Source organism: Pogona vitticeps, chromosome 11 (assembly GCF_051106095.1).
Source record: "Pogona vitticeps strain Pit_001003342236 chromosome 11, PviZW2.1, whole genome shotgun sequence".
NCBI lineage: Eukaryota > Metazoa > Chordata > Lepidosauria > Squamata > Agamidae > Pogona > Pogona vitticeps.
The window spans coordinates 3,483,365-3,503,525 of record NC_135793.1 but is presented as its reverse complement, the minus strand read 5'-3'; the positions used below and the strand labels follow the sequence as shown (position 1 = coordinate 3,503,525).

At 44.6% G+C, this 20,161-nt stretch overlaps 1 protein-coding gene across 8 annotated transcripts in view; it reads right to left on the bottom strand.

Annotated features, from left to right (window-relative positions):
• The window catches only part of AMMECR1 (AMMECR nuclear protein 1), a 99,303-nt gene extending 87,505 nt beyond the window's left edge, over window positions 1-11,798 (bottom strand). For all 8 annotated transcript variants that reach the window (XR_013538797.1, XR_013538798.1, XR_013538799.1 and 5 more), the window contains exon 1: window positions 11,360-11,798. Coding sequence is in view for 2 of the 8 variants with exons in the window: in XM_078380781.1 (XP_078236907.1) it covers window positions 11,360-11,558 (199 nt within the window). In the remaining 6 variants the exon portion in view is untranslated. The remainder of the gene's footprint in view (window positions 1-11,359) is intronic.
• Window positions 11,799-20,161: the final 8,363 nt, after the last annotated feature.

Genomic DNA, 20,161 nt, shown 5'->3' with positions numbered 1-20,161 from the left:
GTTGCCTGGGGATATCAAATACACCCCTGCAGAAATATGCATTTTCAAGGTGTATTATGAAAACTGGCCACTAGAGGGAACCAGAGATTATGCCATAATATAGGGTTTCTATATCCACGCTTTCAGGCATCCGCGGCAAGGCGGGGCTTGGAACCGATCCGCCACGGATACTGTGCTCCTAGTGTATTGCATCTTTTCCTTCAACAAACTCAAGGCAGCAAAGATGACTCTCCGTGCGAGAGAAGAAGAGTGTGATTTTTGTGTGCAAGGGGACTTTAAAGCCGGGGCATCTTTCTCCAGCCCTTATCCGATGGTTCCATAGTTGTTCACTGGCTCAGCAACTTGCCTGCAACTGCCTCTGTGATGTCACAGCGATCCACCTCTGTCGTAGGAAAATGGACCAATCAGGCTGGTCTCAGGGTTTTGCCCTGAAATCTCAAGGAATGGGAGTTTGCTCAGCTGCCAACCCTAAGAGCCACCACTTCATGTAAATATAAATATATTTTTCTCCCCACCCCCCCGCCCTCCCTCTCTCATACACAGGATGTTTGTGAGGTTAACCTAGAAGAGAAGAGCTTGATACACTGCCTGAACACATGGAAAGAAAGACAGGAGATTTGGAAATAAACAAATAATTACATAAACTCTGCTGAAGTTTATAGCAAAGTTTCCCACTTTGCACTAGGAAGTGCAATATAACGTTTTAATTTTCAATATTATGCAGTGTGTTCTCTATTATGTTTATTGTTTGTATTCTGTTGTACACTATTTTTTTAAAAAAATTCCTAGAGCTGATGTACAGATAATTTAAATATATACACATGTGTTATTTACACATGAAGGCCATACATAAAGGTTACTTTCTCCCAACATTTAAAATATATGGAGACTATTTTTAAGGCACAATGGCATCTCAGGGATCAATAATGAGAGATAAACTATTTTGATCCCTGACAGATCCATGTTTGTTCTCTTGTGCTGATGTTATCGGTATTTTCCCCCACCATTCGTATAATGTTGCCCATGTCCTGCTTAACACATTGATTTCTCCCATGATTTCCTAGACATTTTCATCTCTCCTGAAAACATGGCTTATTTTTAAAATCTCTTTGTTCTGGAGTTCAGCGCTATGATGCTTCTCACTGTCCCTTCTCCGGATTCTTTGGTATTTATACTGGCAGAGAACATCTGGCTTTATGTTTGCGAGTATGAGTGGAGAATAACAGCAAAAACAGAGCTGGGGGACTTATTTCTCAACATTTTTTAAACTCCAGGCTGGATAATGTACGAGAAACTATCCCTGCAATTCATTTAGAGCAGTGGTCCCCAACCTTGGGCCTCCAGATGTTCTTGGACTTCAACTCCCAGAAATCCTGGCCAGCAGAGGTGGTGGTGAAGGCTTCTGGGAGTTGTAGTCCAAGAACATCTGGAGGCCAAAGGTTGGGGACCACTGATTTAGAGAACCCCCTGGAATTGGCTTCCATGGTCGCAGAATCTTATGGCAATCCTTTTAGGGAAACCATGTATTACTGCCTCTCCCTAGCTAGGAGAACAACTAAGAATTGATCTCAGAGAGAGATGGAGGAAGGAAGGAAGCCCAGGAGTAGCAAACTACATACAGATTTTAAAAAGACAAGGTGGGGAAACACCCCTACTATTTATTTGCCTAAAAAAACCAAACCCACCCAATTTGATGCTCTGTTTCTTAAGAGTCAAATCCCCTGGCACATTCGAGGGTGTGGACAGAGCAGAGGCTTATGGACAGAGCAGGGAAATATTGCACAAGGACTAGTTATGAGTTGCATGTGAGAAGGGGTAAAACAAAGGTCACAGATGGAGGCCTAATGGGAAATAGGAGCAAAGATAAAAGTTTAGAGGCTTTTGCTACATGCAGATTAATCACGGCAATCTGGCTTCTGATAAATAGCTATATATCCTGATGCCAAGTCAGTCGTTCAGCCAAAGCATTCACGTAATGTAAGGTACCCCCCGTCTGCTAGATTAAAGCATGTCGGCTTAATATTTCCCCTCTCAACCCCCCTAGCTTTCAGTACTACTAGTGGAGGAAGTATCAAAACCGCCTGCCTATTCATGCCATCTTTGTGGCTATTTATAGCAAAGAGGCGTCACCCATGGGGATAAAATCAGATGTTGTCTCTGGGGTAGTAACCGGCTGAATGAAGCTACACGCCGATGTTTGAAGGCTTAGGTATTTGATACCCTCTAGTGGTGTAAAATGGCTACACTGTGTTAACAATTGGGGAAAAACTCAGTCAAATTTAAGGTAGCCAAAGTAGGGTCAAATTGTATGTTATAAATAGCAAGTTGTTAGCAGCTTGGGTCATGTGAATGTTCCAAAAATACGATCCTGAGCGTTCTTTGTGTCCATGCAATCATACTTGCAAAAAAAAAATGGGGGGGCTGTCTTTGCCTCCCAGTGACCAATCACAAAGCAAGCTAATTTGTAAACTACAGGAGGCGTTAACAGCTCCTGCTGTGATGAGCTGTGCTTAAGGAGTTCCCCCTTCTAACAAAGTGCGGTCTGTAATGTATAGACTGATCTTCAGTGGATGCTTGTTCATTCATATACAGAATGGCCATTGGGTTTAAGGCTGCCAGATCTCAGGGAGATTGGATGATGCCTCTGGGAATGGCTAGCCTTCTCTGGTTTGTTATGAGGAAGCTGCAGGATGAGTTACAGGAAAGAGGAAGGCATTGCATTTGTATGTTTGTAGTTTTGAAGCCTGGGCACCTAGGACTTCCCTTTCCCAGCCAGCAGCAGGACTCACTGTCCAAATGTTTCCATGTCTGTTATGCTTATGCAGCACTAGCACACTGGTGCACCAGGAGCAATACAGGTGGTGGCGGAGAAGCTGATGGATGCATGCATTTGGGCCCACCATGCCATCTGGAGTAAAGCAGGCTGTGAAGCATCAGTGTCACGACTCAATGTCTAAAGCCTTAAATGATGTGGGGCCAGCATATTGGAAGGATTGCTTTAGAATGCAGCCATGTTTCCTATCTTACAAATGGCAGGCCTGAGAGAAGGGAAGGAAGCCTAAGAATATCAGTCTGTATGTAGATCCAGGAAGGATCTCACGAGAAAAAAACTGGTCTATCCATCGACCCATTCCCAACCCACCCCCCACCCCCAGCTAGTGAGTCAAGTGACCTGTTGCATGCACTGATGCTTGAGTATAAAGACACTGTAGTAACCAGAAACATCTTATTCTCCAATGTAGGAAGATACATGATGGAGGAACATACTTATATGATATAGTCATATGCAAAGGCTATTTCACACTAGGCAAGAAACCTCAGCTGTATAACATGGCATGCAATCCCCTTGATTGCATTTAATGCTTGTAGAATTAGAGAGCACAGATGGGAACATGTAGCCTTCCAGAGGTTTTTCACCTATAAGTTGATGGGAGTGGTGGTCTACTCACTAGCCTCAAACTGCCTGTTTCAAAGTCAACAGGGAGCTCATTGGAATCTGCCCAAAGTTGCTACTAAAGCAAGATCTTGTTCTGGGCTGGTCAGTGAGTCACTTGGCAGAATGGCTGGAGAGGGAACCAGGTTGAAACCCTTGTTCAGGGTGGAAACGGGGGCCCGTAACCTCAGCCCTTCTCAGTCTTCCCCTCTGGAGTGATCTGCGCAGGGCCACTTTCCTCCACTCATTTCCAAGATGTTGTGCAGGTGGGATAATATTGATTTTACAACTGGCCATCTGTGTGTTTGGAACCGCCCCGGGGAAAAAGTGAAAGGGTCAGACTCCACGTTAGCTTTATCACATTCCTGGCAGAGATTTTCCTGCAACTAGCAAAGGTGTCTGTTCCTCATATAATGTGACTTTCTTTTTATCATCATCACCATCTTTGAACTGCAGAGCTGGAAGAGACTCTATTGGTCATCAAGTCCAGCCCCTCTCAAGAGGCACAGTGGAGAGCTAAGCCACTGAGCATGTACCATGCTCTGTTTTGTGATTGGTCATTGGAGGGTAAACAGGGGCTTAATATGTCAGTCGGATTGCTGGAGCACATTAAGAAATCCATCTACAGGAGAGGAAATGGGCTTATTAGAGGATGTGCATATTCCTTTGATCCTCTAGATTAGTGGTTCCCCACCTTGGTGTTGAGATTTTGATATGAAAATGTTTTAAATATTAATGTTGTATAGTTAAATGTAAAATGGCTGATTTTACCTGAGTCGTGTATCGATTGTATTCAGGTGTGGTATCAAGGATTAAGACTTAGCGTTGTACAACTGTGTACATGATGAAACTTGGTGTAACAAAAAAAAAAGTAATGTATTTTCTGATTGGTCTCAGAACTTTACAGAAGTCATGTGTAAAATGAATGTCTCTATCTGCTGTAAGTCAGATCACTTTTTCCTATGCTGTGTGTTGCTTCATGTCATGTCATGCTGCCGGAGGAATGTCTATTCTCCATGCATATACGTAAATAGACGGTTGGTTTTACTCTCTTGGTGTCATCGTGTCATAAGTATCTCTGCTAACCAATATCTCCTTCCTCCACTGATGTTAAGAGAATACACGTTATAATCAAAATTCTCAACACTTGGGTCCCTAGATGTTCTTGGACTACAAGTCGTGAGATGAGTCTGAATCACTTAAAAAAAAAAAAACACCAAACAACCCAGCCCTAAGTCAAGTCCCAGTCAAGTCACTGGTGCAACTTATGTAAGTCTGACGTGACTGGGGTCCCCATTCCGGCAATTTGTAGACAACCAGGTCTACTGAGAGCAGCCGGACCTGATTTCAGCTCTGTGCAGCCAGGCCTCCCTGTTGGATTCCCCTTGGCATGCCCCGCAGAGAAAGCTAGATCAGACTGTTTTGTAGATCACAAAGGCTGGGATCGTTTGCAAAAACAAAAGGGGGGGGAGCACAAGTCCCTGTCTCCCTTAGGTGATTTGGGGAAAGAACTGCAAGAGACGCTCCTTTGCCAAAGAGCAGATGAGCAGAAGGGCAGAGAGAGAGAGAGAGAGAGAGAGAGAACCAGGTCAGCCCTGAAGGGTCCCGGGTGGCAGATGGGCCAGCTTGGTTTCGGAACCGACATCCTTGCATGACAGGCAGGAGCCAATTCAGCCGATTTTGCAGCAGCTGTCAGGGCTTTCATAACAGCCGAAAATCATGCCTCAGCAAAGAGTTTCACCGGGCAACTTTGGGAAGGTCATAGCAATTTTGACGCTCTGAGCCAGAAGCCGTTCACACTCAAAAAACAGAAGCAGTTCAATTGACTGCAGCTTCTCCCCGAAGGAAGGCATCAGATTCAGATCTCCCAGTTTCTCCTTCTCCCCTTATTAAATTCAGTTCCTCCCACACTTAGGAGGATTTTTTTTAAAAAAGCTGGCTGGAAATATGTGTACATCCATTCTTGCAAACTGTTCCGTCTCACGTACAAACTTAGCTATCTCATAGACAACCCCCCATACCTCAACTCCAGGTTTGACAGAGCTCTCCAAGGTGGTTGACTCTGCCCCCCCCCCCCCCCCCAAATAGCCTCAGGATTGCACCTTTAAAGTTCAGGCTAAATTCCGGAGCAGATTTAATGCCTCCCGAGTCATTAGACTCCTCTGAAGCTGGGTTGGCACCAGCATATAAAGCATGGCTTGGTAAGGTCACCCTGGCATAGAATGCCAAGGGAATGACCAACATGGAGTCTCCTTTGACCTTTGAACCCAGGTTTCTTTAATATGGAAGTGGGTGAGAAGGCAGCAAGGGATTTTCTTATAGCACAGTGGTATGGCACAACCTTGGGTTCCCAGATGTTCTTGGACTGCAACTCCCAGAAATCCTGCCCAACACAGCTAGTGGTGAAGGCTTCTGGGAGTTGTAGTCCAAGAACACGTGGAGACCCAAGTTTGGGACCCACTGGTCTAGGACAACACCTGGCTTGGGAGACTGTTCTCTCTTCCTACCTGGCTAATGTTTCGTTCAGCGCTTTCACCAATGAATATTTTCTTGTACCTATCTCCTTTCTGCTTCTTGTATCTCTCTACTCTTCTTCCTCTCAGATATTCCCTCACCCTTGGCATTTCTCGTACATATACTATACTCTAACTACACACTGATTTCATGTGACCTGGTCAATTCCTAGACTTTTCATTCCAAACTACATGCTGATCCTCCAACTCTGCCTTATTGTGCAGGAAATAATCAGTTCCCTCTACCCACTCTACCTGTTGAGTTTCCTGACTGCTATTTCCGGCAAATTATTCTGTGGCCACTACTCTTTTTTCTCTTACTATTGCTTGGCACCATATCGTTCAAGCATAAAATCTCTGGCTTTATCAGCAGTTCTGTCCTCTCCTTTGCTTATCATCATCATCATCAAGGTCAAAGTAGACAACACACTTATATTTTTAGAAGCATCTCTCTCTCTCTCTCTCTTTCTTTCTCAGAATGCTGCACAATTTAAAATTATCGATGTGTGTAAAATATAAATAAAATTCAAACAAATTAAAATATTAAAACGATTAGACTGTTCTTGACCAGAAGCAGGCTACTTCAATAGCATTATCTTGGCCATTTGCTAGATCTTCTTTTGTACACGTGAGAGAACATAAACTGCATGCACATAAATGCCGCATTGATTGAATTTCTGCACATTCACGGAAAATTTGTCTCATCTCCAAGTAGCCCCTTTCTACTTGATTATTCTTTGATCTTGCGACTCCGCTTCCAATTCTAGGAAGTGACTTCCAGATGGCCCAGCCAGAATCTCTTTAAAGGAGTGGAAGAGTGCTCTATCACACCACATAATTTTCATAAACTATAGCATGCATCTTTCGTTTAGCATCTTTTGTTTTCTGATGGGTCACCGGAAGGCAAACATGGGCTTAACTGAACCTTGTCATGCAATGGTTAAGCTCCAGGACTGCAGTGAAGACTGCTCAGCACCTGAGTTTAATCCCTACGGGCTCAGGTACGTAGCCATCTCAAGACTGGCTCAGACTTCCACCCTTCTGAGGTCGGTAAATTGAGTAACCAAGTCCATGGGTATGCAGGCGGTGTGCAGCCTGCACAATTAAATGGTAAACCACCCAGAGGATGCTTTAAGTGCTGCGGGGTGGCATACAAGCAGCCTGCTTTCCTTTTTGCCTTTAATCGGCATGTTTCATTGCCGAGGAAATCCTTTTATGGGAGGGATACAAGCTAATCAGCCCAATGTAAGGAATGAATGCTGCTCTTAATGTCTGGCTCTGCTCAATACTTTGTGTAAGTAATTGAACTGGATACATATATTTTTCTCTGGCTTACATCACCATCATACAATTTCATATTAGCTATATGTGGGGTTTTCTCCTTCTTCTCTTCCAATGTCTCTCTTGCCTCTAATTTTAGTTTGTAAGCTACTTGGGAGAGGGGCCTGTCTTTTCTTGTTACTCTCTAAAGTAATATTAATATAGACAATACTGTTTATATGGAATATCAGGCTAAGACTCAGCTTTTAGCTAGGAATTTCTATTTGCTGGGTCCATCCGTGTTGGCTGCGTCCTGCAGTTCCTTGACCGTGCCATTGTTTTGCAGCATGCTTATTTCTTTCCTTTCTTTCACTGTTTTGCAGTTGTTTTAACCATGCTCTATACCCACCGTGCAGTTCTTAAACAGGGCAGGATATAAATGGAAAAAAATTATACTTCCATCTATCTCTCTATCAAGCAACAGATTAGCAGAACGATTTAATGACTCAAAAGCAGGACAGCCTACCAGCTAGCATGCTAATCACTTTAAAGTCTTAATATAGAACATGACCATGATTTGGATGGTCTGATTAAAAGATGTTCAGATAAATCAAAAGTATGGATACATTTCTTTTGGTTTTATTTTGTTTTACAACATGAATTACTGAACCCTATCTTCCGATAGCTCAGTGAGTTAAGTATCTGGCTGTGAAACCAAAGATTGGGAGTTCAATTCCCCACTGTGCTGCCTAAAGGGAGAAGAGCCAGCCTGGGTAGCCTTGGGCCAGCTGCAGAGTCTCAAGGGTGCCCCTAGAGGAAGGGAAGGGTAAAGCACTTCTGAGTATTCTCTTATCTGGAAAATCCTGATAAAGATCACTGTAAGTCAGAAGCTATTGATTCAGTTTAGGTTGATGCCATAATTAATTCCTTAATTTTTAAGACTGTCCAAAAGGTTTTGTATAAAAAAAATTCTGTGCCATGTGTAGTTATTTTAGAGCTGCATTTAAACAAACATGCAAAAAGACAACAGACAGACAAAGACCACAGTTAGCTTTGTCGGCCATAAGAAAAATCCATAAGGAAATCTACCCAGAAGACACACACACACAAAAACCCCCATGAATTATTTTAAGGTCTTTTTCTTTTTGACAGGCAAAGTGTTAACAACAACAACAAAAAACAGGTGGGGAGAAAGGATGGGGGAGGGTTCCTTGGTTGTTTCAAGTCACTATGATGCCTGCATCATCTTAGGGTAAAATATATATTATGGAGAACCCATTGTCGCAAGTGGAATTCCTCAAGGGCTGGACGGTGTGTGATTGTCACAGCAGTGCCTTTTCTCATCTCCCGCACTTCCCCATTTAGCTTGCTTTGTTGTTGTCGTGACTAAGATGTTGGTCCATAGAGATTTAAGATAAAAAGCAGGGAGGAAGGTTTGGAACATTCAGACTACAAGGAGGTGCGGTGATTTCAGGTTTTCCCTGGAAATTGCCCCATAAACTATTAGGAACAAGAAAGGAGCAATCTATGGATCACCTTCCATTAATTGATAATATGAAATCCAGCCATTGATCTCAGCTGTCTTCATTTTGGATGTAGCCGACAGTTGATTAGAAGCTATTGAGGATGAGTCCGGTTTGACTCAAGAGTTTGGAACTGGTGCCAAACTACCAACTATATTTAATTTTATTCAGTTTATACCCCCCCCCCCCCGTGGCTGAGGTTCTCAGGGCAACATACATCATCATGAAAACAAACGGGATAAAGCCCACAATAAAACCCATGACGTCACTTGAAAGCAAAAAGAAGCTGAAAGCAGCAGCAACATATTAAAAGCAGAAGCATCAAAGCATAGGGAATATGTTGAATATATATAACCAGGGACTAGGGGAGATGACTGGATAGTTCAGTGGTTAGGTACCTGGCTGCAGAGCTAGAGGCTGCGACTTTGATTCCCCACTATGCATCCCAGGAGAAGAGCCATCCTGGGTAGCCTTGGGCCAGCTGCACAGTCCCAAGTTTGCCCCCTAAAGGAAGGGAAGGGTAAAGCACTTCTGAGTATTCTCTACCTGGAAAACCCTGAACAGGCTCTCTTATAAGTCAGAATTGACTTGACGGCATAGGATTATTATCATTATGGACTAGGGTCATTTTAAAGCAAATCCTTGGGTACAAGTAGCAAGCAAGAAAAAAGTCTCAGAGGGTTAAAAAAATCAAACGAACTAAATGAAGTTGTTGAAAGTTATTCTTTTGTGTGTGTGGGGGGGTATTCCAGAGTTTGGGGGCCAGTGCAGAAAATCTCCCCCACTGCTTTGCAAGTAGCATCCGGCAAACCTCTGTATACTCGTCACTCAGAATCTTAGATGATGATCTCCCAACCTGGCAGAAACAAAGGGTGTGTGTGTGTGTCAGAGGGTCTTTGAGATATGAGGGCCAAGGGCCACAGAGGGCTGTATAGGGTAAATCAAGCAGTTTGGGAGGATTTTACCAAACCAGACGGAAACGATGAGTTTAGCCCCTCACTCACAGCAAAGAACTCATACATGCTTCAGAGTGGCCGTATCTCTCCAAGGCTTCCTCCAGGCAGAATCCTCTAAGCCTACCTGGAGATGCTCGGGCTTGGACCGTTTGCAATGGAAATCTCATGCTCTGGCACTGACCTAAGGTCTCTTCCCATTATATCATCCAGTAGTTCCCTGGTATGGTGGCTGAAGGGGGATGGAGGTTGTGGAAGCAAAAACTAAACCATCAGACTGGGTCTCTCCTCCTTCGGGCACATCACAGGAAGGCAAGCCTCACTACTAGAGGCAATAATGTTAGGAAAAGTTGAAGGCAGCAGGAAAAGAAGAAGACCCAATACAAGATGGATTGAGTCCCTAAAGGAAGTCAATGTTTGCAGGAGCTGAGCGGGGCTGTTGAGGACAGGACCTATTGGAGATGCCATAAACCAAGAGGCAACTTAACAGCACGTGGTGGCAGAACCTGCATGGACTCTCAGCACTTCCACGTGTCACGCATGTGATCTGTCACAAAACTGCCACCTTTGCAGCAGGGAGAAATGGGGGAGAAACCTTTCTGTAAGGCCTCTTCATTCATTTGACTGCAAAAGTGTACCTAGAAAGACAAATCACGGGGTCTGAATCAAATCCAGTCCGAACACTCATTATAATCTAAAACAAGGGAGGCGATTGTACTTTGGATATATCTGCAGAAGACAAGACTCGCTGGAAAAGACAAAATGCTGGGGAAAACAGAAGGCAACAGGAAAAGAGGAAGTCCCCCCAATATGAGATGGACTGAATCAATAAAGGAAGCCACAGCATCGAGTTTGCAAGTGCCAAGGAAGGCTGTTAATGACAAGATTGCCGGAGGGCCATTCATTTGTCGGGTCCCCATAGACTGGAAACCATGTGGCAGCACAGAACCACCGGGATCTAGAAATATAAAATAGTTCGCCTATAAAAAATAGAAACGGCGAGTGTGGCATGGATGAGCAGGACACGTGTGTATGTTTGGGTGTCACACAGGAACCCACAGCAAAGAACCAGGAGCAGCTGGAGCATCGCACCTGAGAGCAGCCCCGGGCATGCCATGGAGCACGGTGTGGAAAAAGCCACGTTTGGCGTGACTTGAAACGCCCTTTGGAAAACATTCTGGGCTGGCACATGGCGCTTGCACAGAAGCTTGTGCAAAGTCCTTAGGCAACATGAGCAGCCAAACAACAGCCTGACTCCCCTGAAAATCCAAAGACGGCTGTTCGCCTCCGGGGCCACCTTTTCAAATGAACGCATGCAGGAGAGGGAGAAAAAATTTAAGTGATTCAGGCCGGCCAAAGCGCGACCCTTTATTTATAAGCCATGACGACAATGAGAAGAAGAAAGCACATCATGCTTTTCCTGGAGAGGCCGGGACCCGCTGCGTGTCGGCAATGTGCACCACCATCTCCCCGAATGGATAAAGGGATGGCGCATCTTAGGGCATGACTTAACATGAGCAGATGACAGTGAGGATGAAAATGGAGACTGGGGACTAGGAGCTGTCTGCCATGCCGACATATCTGTCCTGCAAGTGATGGATGCAAAGAGAAAAGCATTCAGACAGCTCTCCCACACCGCCATGCAAGGCTAGCCGAAAGGAGCCACGTCTGTCTTACCGTGCTTTGGCTGGCAGGCGATCCGGGTCTGGGCGCCTTCGGTCCCCCGGGCCAGGCTCTGGGGGTTCTGCCTGCAGGAGAGGTTGTCCTTGATGGGGTCGGTGCAGGAGAACGGGGACATGAAGAGGAAAGAGCACAAGGTGCATGGCAGATAGCTGCAGTTCTTTAGCATGCCGGCTGCGTTTTCCTTCAGCTGCATCCGCAGTCAGGAGAGAAAAGGTTCCCCCCCCCCGGAAAAAAACAGCTCGGGCTGTCAGTGGCTCGCGGAAACCTGAGAAAGAAATCGCTGAATGTGAAGATCTGGCAGGGGTCGTGGGTGTAGGTTCTGAGCGGAGAGAAACCGGATGGCAGGAGGCATGCGGGATGAATTCTCATGTGCCCAAGGAGCCAGAGTGCCAGCCGGGTCTGGGTATCTCGTAACATCAACCCACCAGTTCCACCCCCCCGCCCGTGTTTAACCCTTCAGTGCCTCGCCTAGAAAGAAAAGGCCAATGTGTTTTGAAAAAAGAAAGAAAGAAAGAGCAGTCTTTTCATTATGCCCCCCCTTCTCTCTTTTTTGGGGGTTGGGTGACAGGTTGAATTACAGCCATGCCCTACTTCTGGAAAAAAAAAAACACCCTGCATACTCCAGCGAGCTGGCATTATGCAGCGGTCTGCACATTTCAAACCCGTCAATAGAACGGCTTCCTTTTGTTTTGGCGAGATCTCCCCTGGCCTCTCTCTCTCTCGGCAAGCCTGATCATGAAAGACATCCTGCTGCTGCCGCTGCTGAGGCGGCCAAAAATAAATAAAATCAGCAGAAAATAAAAACAAAAAAACAGGTTTCATGGCAAAGCCGTGGCCAGCCAGGATAGATAATGATTGAAACATAAGCAAGAGAAATACCGTTGCCCCACAAAGCTTACAATATACGCACATACACACACAAAATACAGGGAGAGGCCAAGGGTCAAACTGGAGAAACACACTTAATGTGTATGTAGAAACAGTGCTCCCTCAAGTGGTGAAAAAGAGCTGCTTATCACAGCATGTGATGTTTCTTACCTCAGTGTCTTGTAGTCCAGCACCTGATTGGTTACAGAGTGGTAAACATGGGCTGAATTTGCAAGTCTCATTGCAGAGGCAAATAGCTCTGAGGATATCATGCTGCAGGAAGAAAAAAAAAGCTAATCAGAACAAATAGCATTCTCCTAAGCATTCAGTTTCACTTATTTCACGGAAGCACAGGTAGACATGGTAGATAGGAAGCATCTGAGTCAAGGGTTGTCTACACAGGTCCTTCTGGAGTTGGCTGGTGCAGGCTTAATAAGGTCATTGTGGGTCAAATAGACATGTGTCATTTGGTGCAATGTTTGCATCCAAGCAGCACATCAGAGCTGAAGAACTCCTATTGGGTCTGGCTCCTTCTGGTTTGAATTCTTGATATCGTGAAGTGACTTAATAAGTGAGCCACTTCAGGATATTGACAAATTGAACATTTCCTCTGTTCCATGGCTGTGGATCAGGGGAAGTGAAAACAATTATTTTAAATTATAGTAAGACCTTCACTGATGCACTACATCACTTATAAAAAATAATTAAAAACAATTTTTCCCTTTGTTTCAAAGGACCGGTTGATAAACTGTCCACAATTGAATCTGTGGATTCAACTAATGCTTTAGACAAGATGAAGAAAATATATTATTTTTAAATTTTGTATAAGTGATGCAGTGAATCTGTGATAGTCTACTACAGTCTAAAAAAAAAATTCACATCCTTTGTTCTTCAACTACAGAGCAGAGGAAGTGCTAAATTTCCCCAAATCCTGAAGTGGATGCTTTCTGAATGCAAAGCACATGCCCTATTGTTGAGTGGCATATGTTACCCCATACCCATGGAAAGTAAGAGCGTAAGAATCTCTGCATTATCAGAGAAGGGCGTCTGTGCTGAACTAAGAGGTTCCCGGAATGGGGCTGAATCCGAGCTGGTGATTAATGTCGCTTCCCCCTGGCTTGTCTCCCTTTAGCCAGAAAAAGGGGTGAGCCTGCAGCGATGCTAAGCCTTTTCCGTCCTTGAGGGTGGGCGGGATGAACAGTCTGTTCCCTCCACTGCACTCTTGCATAAAAGCTACTTTGAGCAATCATGTGGTTGATGGAACAGAGGGTGGAATAGAGCCTTTTGAAATAAATAATCACCAAAATAGAAAAGTATATAATGCAGGCTTTGAACCTGTGTTCCCCGCCTTGGATCAGCCAGATGTTCTTGGACTCCAACTCCCAGAAACCTTCACTGCTCACTGTGCTGGCCAGAGTTTCTGGGAGTCTCAGTCCAAGAACACCTGGCTGACCACAGGTTGTGAACCACTGCACTACACAAAGCACTGAAGCCTTGTCGCTACTTATGATTTAATTTACTTCTTCCTTGCAATGTCCCAGCTCAGACTACAACTCCCATAATCCTGCAGCAGCCATACTGGCTGGGGGGGAATCTGGAAGTTGGGTTCCAATACAATAATGTATCCACATGCTAATTCTTCTGTTATTTAAGGTTATGGGGAGCATCATGGTTTATATTAAATTAGAGGGGTCTTGGATAGAACTAGGGGATTCTGGACATTGGAGTACAAAGGAGAGAGAGAGATAGAGAGAAGAATGTTTCGCAATCTAACAAAAAAAGAGCAACAAAACAATAACTGAATATTTTAGTACAAAAAACCACAACATATTTGTGTAGTTTTTGTGTGTGAATTTACTAAAAAAGGAAGAGAATAAAATATTAAGAGTCTTATGATGCTTCACAAGATTTTCTTATACTTCAATGAATATTATTGAGATAAACTTTGCTTTTACAATGCCTTTTTGGGGTGGGCTGACGAATGGACATTTTTTCTCAACTAGCAAACTGGGAGAGTGGTTAGAGTATCTCACAAAGAAAGCTTTCAGTTCCATTTGGACTTCATTTCTTCGTTTTCCCTTCTACCGTGGTTGTATACGGTCCTGGGAAAGCATTACCCTCTGAATTTTATTCATCTTGGCCTCTTAATTCAGTTTAATTCCACTCCATCCTCAAAATGTCTGGGTAGCTCAGTGGTTTAGGCATCTGGAGCTAGAGGCTGAGAGTTCGATTCCCCCACTGGGCCTCCTTGACCAGGGCTGGTCTTGATGATCTATAGGGTCCCTTCCTGATCTGCAGTTCTGAGATTATGATCATAGCCCAGCTTTTTTTTTTTTTTTTTGCACACGGTTACTTTTTTAAAAGTTGCATCTGGTTTTTAAAAATCATTCCGCCAGCTGCCCCGCATCTTTGCAGAATAGGAAGGAATAAAGACACAAGCCGACGTATTCTCCAGAGGAAGGAGGCCCCAAATTCAACAAGGGAGAAGGATAAAAATACACTGAGAAGGTGAATAAAAATAATGGATTCGAGGAACCATTCCAGATGCTAGTTACTAGATGGCAGCATTGTACAAACCATGGGTCTGCTTTCACTGAGCAGCGACCCTCCGCAGCTGACGTTAAGGGTCCTAGACAGCATGAATAAGCAAGACCGTCTTTCTCTTCCAGAGCCTCCCATGTTTTATGAATAAAAACAAAGATAGCAAGAGTGTAGCAAAGGGTGGGGTTTTCAGACCAAAGTCCCAGAATCCCTCAGCCAGGATGGCCACTGGCATTCTTTCCTTTCATCTGATTTTCAACCTCTCCCTGGACGTTACTAAATATTTAGTATACAGATCGTAACTGTGATGAATCCATTCCTGGAGACATGAGGAGGTACATCCCGTGGTGATATCATCATGGCTTCACAGGAGAAACCCATGCCTTTCTAATACCGTGTTTCCCCGAAAATAAGACAGGGTCTTATATTAATTTTTGCTCCAAAAAACACATTAGGGCTTATTTTAAGGGGATGTTTTATTTTACAATCATATCTTCTTCTTCTCCACAATGGTGGAGGGCAGGGTTTCACTTAACTAGGGCTTATTTTTGGGGTAGGGCTTATATTACGAGCATCCTTTAAAAATCATATTAGGGCTTACAGTGGACCCTCGACTTACAGACGGCTCAACTTACAGACTTCTCTGGCCGCAAAATTTAGGTTCGACTTGCAGCCGGAGAATCGACCTACAGACTAGAAAAAAACCAAAATGGAACAAAAATGGAACAAAAATGGCCGGTTACAGTATTAATCGGTTTTCAATGGATTGTAGGTCAATGGAGACTCGACCTACAGACTTTTCGACCTGCAGCCACTGTTCCAATATGGATTAATTCTGTAAGTAGAGGGTCCACTGTATTTTCAGTTTAGGTCTTATTTTCTGGGAAACAGGGTATTTTTCTTCTGACCGAGGCCAGCCTCTCCAAACTGGGTGTCTGCCAAATAGCTTGGACTACAAGGTCCATCACTCCCAACCTTGAATCCTGTCGGCAGCCTGGCCAGGGAAGAGGAGCATCCGAATCCAGCACACAATCAGAATACCACCGTGTTGTTCTGGCTCTTGGTCTGGCTTTGTCTTTCGAGCAAACCAAAGAGCCAGAGCTTCTGAGAAGAACCCGGGTCCAGAGTGGAACCCCATCTGAGCTTCTGTGAGGTCATATAAGGCCAGGCAAGAGGTGGGAGGATTGTGGAATCCTGTCATAAGGTCATAATACAGAAGAATACCAACAGCTATCCTCTTTTGAGGTCTCAGAAGACAAGTGGACGTCATTCTTTGTTCATTTCAGAAGCACCATGGTAGAATGAATAAATACATCAGATATTTTTCACCTGATGATATCATCAACACCATGACCTTCTTAGAACTTCAAGAAGCAGCCTTTTGGACCATCAAATTCAGGTTTTATCAAAGGAGGCCCAGTGAGGGATCAAACTCCCAACTTCTGGCTCTGCAGCCAGAGAGCCAAACCATGGGCAACATCAAGAGCATTTGAGACAGTTAGCATCAAGTCTTCCATAACAGCTGTTGAGGGGTAAAGAGTACATTGGCGTAGGTGTGGATTTGCCTGTTCTTCTCCATACTCCCAAAGGACTCTGCCTATGTGAAATCTCCATTTTCTTCAGTTCACTTTGATTCTTCCAACTCAGCTTTGTAGCCTGCGAAGGGACTTCAAAGTAACCCGGTGCTCCCTGTGACCAGGGGCTAGATTTTCCTGAGGCCCCATCCATTTTAAGAAGTGGGCGGTCCTTTCTTTCCACCGGGTGATGGGAAAAAGGGGGAACGCCTTCAAGCAAAGTGGGACCTCTTGCTGAGTGTTCATTTAGAAAGGCAGTTTCCAGCAGCTGCCTCAGTCTACATCAATCAATCAATCAATCAATCAATCAATCAATCAATCAATCAATCAATCAATCAATCAATCAATCAATCAATCAATCAATCAATCACCAACCAACCAACCAACCAACCAACCAACCAACCAACCATCCATCCATCCATCCATCCATCCATCCATCCATCCATCCATCCATCCATCCATCCATCCATCCATCCATCCATCCATCCATCCATCCATCCATCCATCCATCCATCCATCCATCCATCCATCCATCCATCCATCCATCCATCCATCCATCCATCCAGGGTGTTTCACTGGAGATCAACAGAACGATATTCAGTGCAGCCAACATTCTAGCTATTCTTTGGACTGCAACTCCCAGAAATCCTGGCCAGCCCAGCTCATGGTGAAGTCGTCTGGGAGTTGTAGTCCAAGAACATCTGGGTTACCTGAGGTTGGGAAGCACTGAGCTAGCTGCTGCCTTCTGCTGGGGCTGGTGTGTTCAACGGTTGCCTTCCTTCCTTCTTCCACAGATCTCTCAGCGTGGTGTTTTGTCCAATTGTTTTGATAGCTACAGCTTCAGGAACGAAGCAAAACAAAAACACAGACATCTAACCCTCCTCCCTTTCTCCCGCCCTTCGATTTTGCTACTCCTCTGAAAAGAGCGAATGCAGCCAAAGATACACATCACCGAATCAGTCCCGTTATGCTCCATTTTGGGTGTGTGTGTGTGTGTGTGTGTGTAGGAATGCAAATGAATATAAACAAGAGAGAGCCAAATTAAATATGTACTTTTGTTTGGTGTAAGAAGAGCCGACGTTCTGGAATGTACAAGGATGTTTTTTAATCCCCAAAAAGGAACAGGAATTCTCAACACACAGTGCTGCCCTGGCCCATACTTTCTGATGTTCCTGCTAAAAAAGACCTTCCCCTCCAAAGAAAAAATAAAATAAAAAAGCCATCCAATGATTATTATTTTGTATTTGTTTCATTTATTTGTTTTATGCCTTTAAAAGGCCAGTAATATAGAGTGGGAAGGAAGATGGAAAAAAGACTGGGATCTAAGCACTGAGATATAAACACATATCAATTTTCAGGGGACGAGTTCTCTAAACAAAAAGCAGTTAACACTCTCTTCCTTTGAGGAAACCAAGCCCCATTTGGGTGAGTGGAGGAGATACGAAAGGAGCAGACCAGACGAGGGGTGGAACTCCTCCGTTTGGGACCCAGGGATCTGTTGGAGCTTTTACAACCTCGCATGCTGCCAGTACTTTGTCTGGGTCGGGGTGACTGTCAATCTATCCCAGCCCTAACCAATCGTTCCCTCCCGTCTCTGAATTCAAAGAGAGACCCGCCTCTCTTCTGAGTGCAGGGAATGGAAAACCGCTTCTGAGCATTCTCTACCTGGAAAGCCCCAGAAAGGGTCATGATAAGTCTGAATCGACTCAAGAGCACGCAATGCTTACTGTTTTTCTAGACTAAGTACAGCCTTTGGAATCAGGCTTGTAGGTACGGAGGTGAATACGCCACATTTTAAAGCTGGAATTGTGCCGCAGTTGAAGGAGATACTCTGTCCAGCCTCGGAAACATTGCATCCGTCTTCTGCCCCCTCTTGCGATGGCCAACATGGGTTGGGCAGATCTTTTCCACCGCACACTGCACACAACCGTGGCACGCCAGGAATGCAGCTGTTTATCTAAAAAGCATGGCCACTGGCAGGCCTCCTCATTCTTCCAATTTTGTGTTTAGACAAAACAAATCAGATCTTCCCACCCTCCTGGTCTGGAATTTGCTCTGAGAAATGGACAGAAAGGATGCCAGGTATTGTGTGCTTGTGGGCAGAGATGGTGGCAAGTGGAAAGCAGGAGCCCCCGAAAGAAAATACACACTGTACTCTGCGGGTGCCGCCGAGGGAGCTCCGCTTTGAGGCAGACCTTGGAGGAATGGTTTCAGGGAGGAGAGGAAAACGTTCTCATCCTCTGTCACCTTTTTGTCTGCCCTTGTAGACCCCTTCTCTAGGTGTCTAAACGGTCCTATGTTAATGGACCTGAGCCAAGAGAGGGTCTTGTTTGCAGGTATGGTTTGACTGCCTATTTTTGCATCTGCCCTGCCTAGAGATGGGCACGAACTGCCACTTCAGCAGTTCGTCTCGGTTCGTTTCTCGGCCAAAGAGGAGTTTGGTGCTTCTCAGCCACGCCTCTGCTCAGAGGCAGTGCCCTGGCTTCTCTGCCCCACCCCCTCCTGGCGGGGTGGGCGCTCAACAGAGGAGGCAGGGCTGGGAAGTGCCAAACATCTGTTCGGCCAAAAAATGAACCAGCATGAACTGCCGAACCAGCCGTTTGCACCCACCTCTAGCCCTGACTTGATCAGAATGGAACCCTGTATCTCAAACACTGTAGTTTCCTCAATTTTATCTATTCTCATCAATAAATGTTTTTCCCCGTGTAAGAGGGGAAAATATTTTCTGATACCTTTGACAAGAGTTTCTTACGTTGCCATGAATGATTTTTGTGCTAATTGCACAATTGTGCAAGAAAAAAACTACTGCAACACTGCTTTGTATGCAAGATTTTTTACAGATCAGAAGCAGCGGGTGGGTTGCTCATGTCTTTTTGAGCAATCAACTGGACACATTCTGTGCTTGAAACATATGTGCATGCTTGGCTACTCCAAGGGGAAGGACTCTTGTTTTTTGGAGAGACAATTTGCACAAATCACAGGCAAGAAAACTCATAGCGTTCCTTTTCTTCCTCTTTTTCTGGAAACAGGAAATGTTGTAGAGCTTGAGCTTTCTCCTTTCATTGTCCCACGGTGTAAAGACTGACTGAATCAACAAGAACACAGAATGTGAAGCATTCTTCACAACCCTAGTTGTGTGAGACGTGTCACATGGAAACTCAACAAAAGAACACGACACTCTTCTCCGGAGATCAGAATGGTATTGTCTTCTATTGATGGCTCCATTTTTAGTATATCCAAACACCGACGACACCACCAATCTTTCTAGTTTTGAGAAACATCCCCTTCAAAATGACAGCACAGTTTAAGAGCTACATTTTGGCCTTCTCTCTCTGTGTTACTTGGAAAGAAAGGATTCTCCAACATTTTGTAAGGGCAGTGTCTAAAATCCAGTAGCAAGTCATATTTAGGGCTCATTGCATCAGTGAGAATTTGGGGACTCAATTCCTCTGTAAGTTCCATTGACTCAATGGATCTACTCTAGTTGTAACTCTCTACTAGACTTCAGCCACTGTCTGGTTCACTCCTTGTTATACCAGCATTTCTTCAATGGGCTTTCTTTAGGTAGAGAGGATTACAGAGTGAAAAAATGGTGAACATTCTTAGTTTTCTCACATTTTCATACTCCGCCAGCCAACCCATCTCACCCCAGCTCCTCATTAAATGCTATCCGGGTCCAGAGGCCGGGTGTTAATGCTGGTGGTACTTTGAAAGACAGACATAGGTAGACAGACGGGCTATATAATCCTTCCTCAGCAGCTTTTAAAGGGCTATAAAAAGGCAATAAAGAAAAGGGGACTCATTAGCTAGAAGC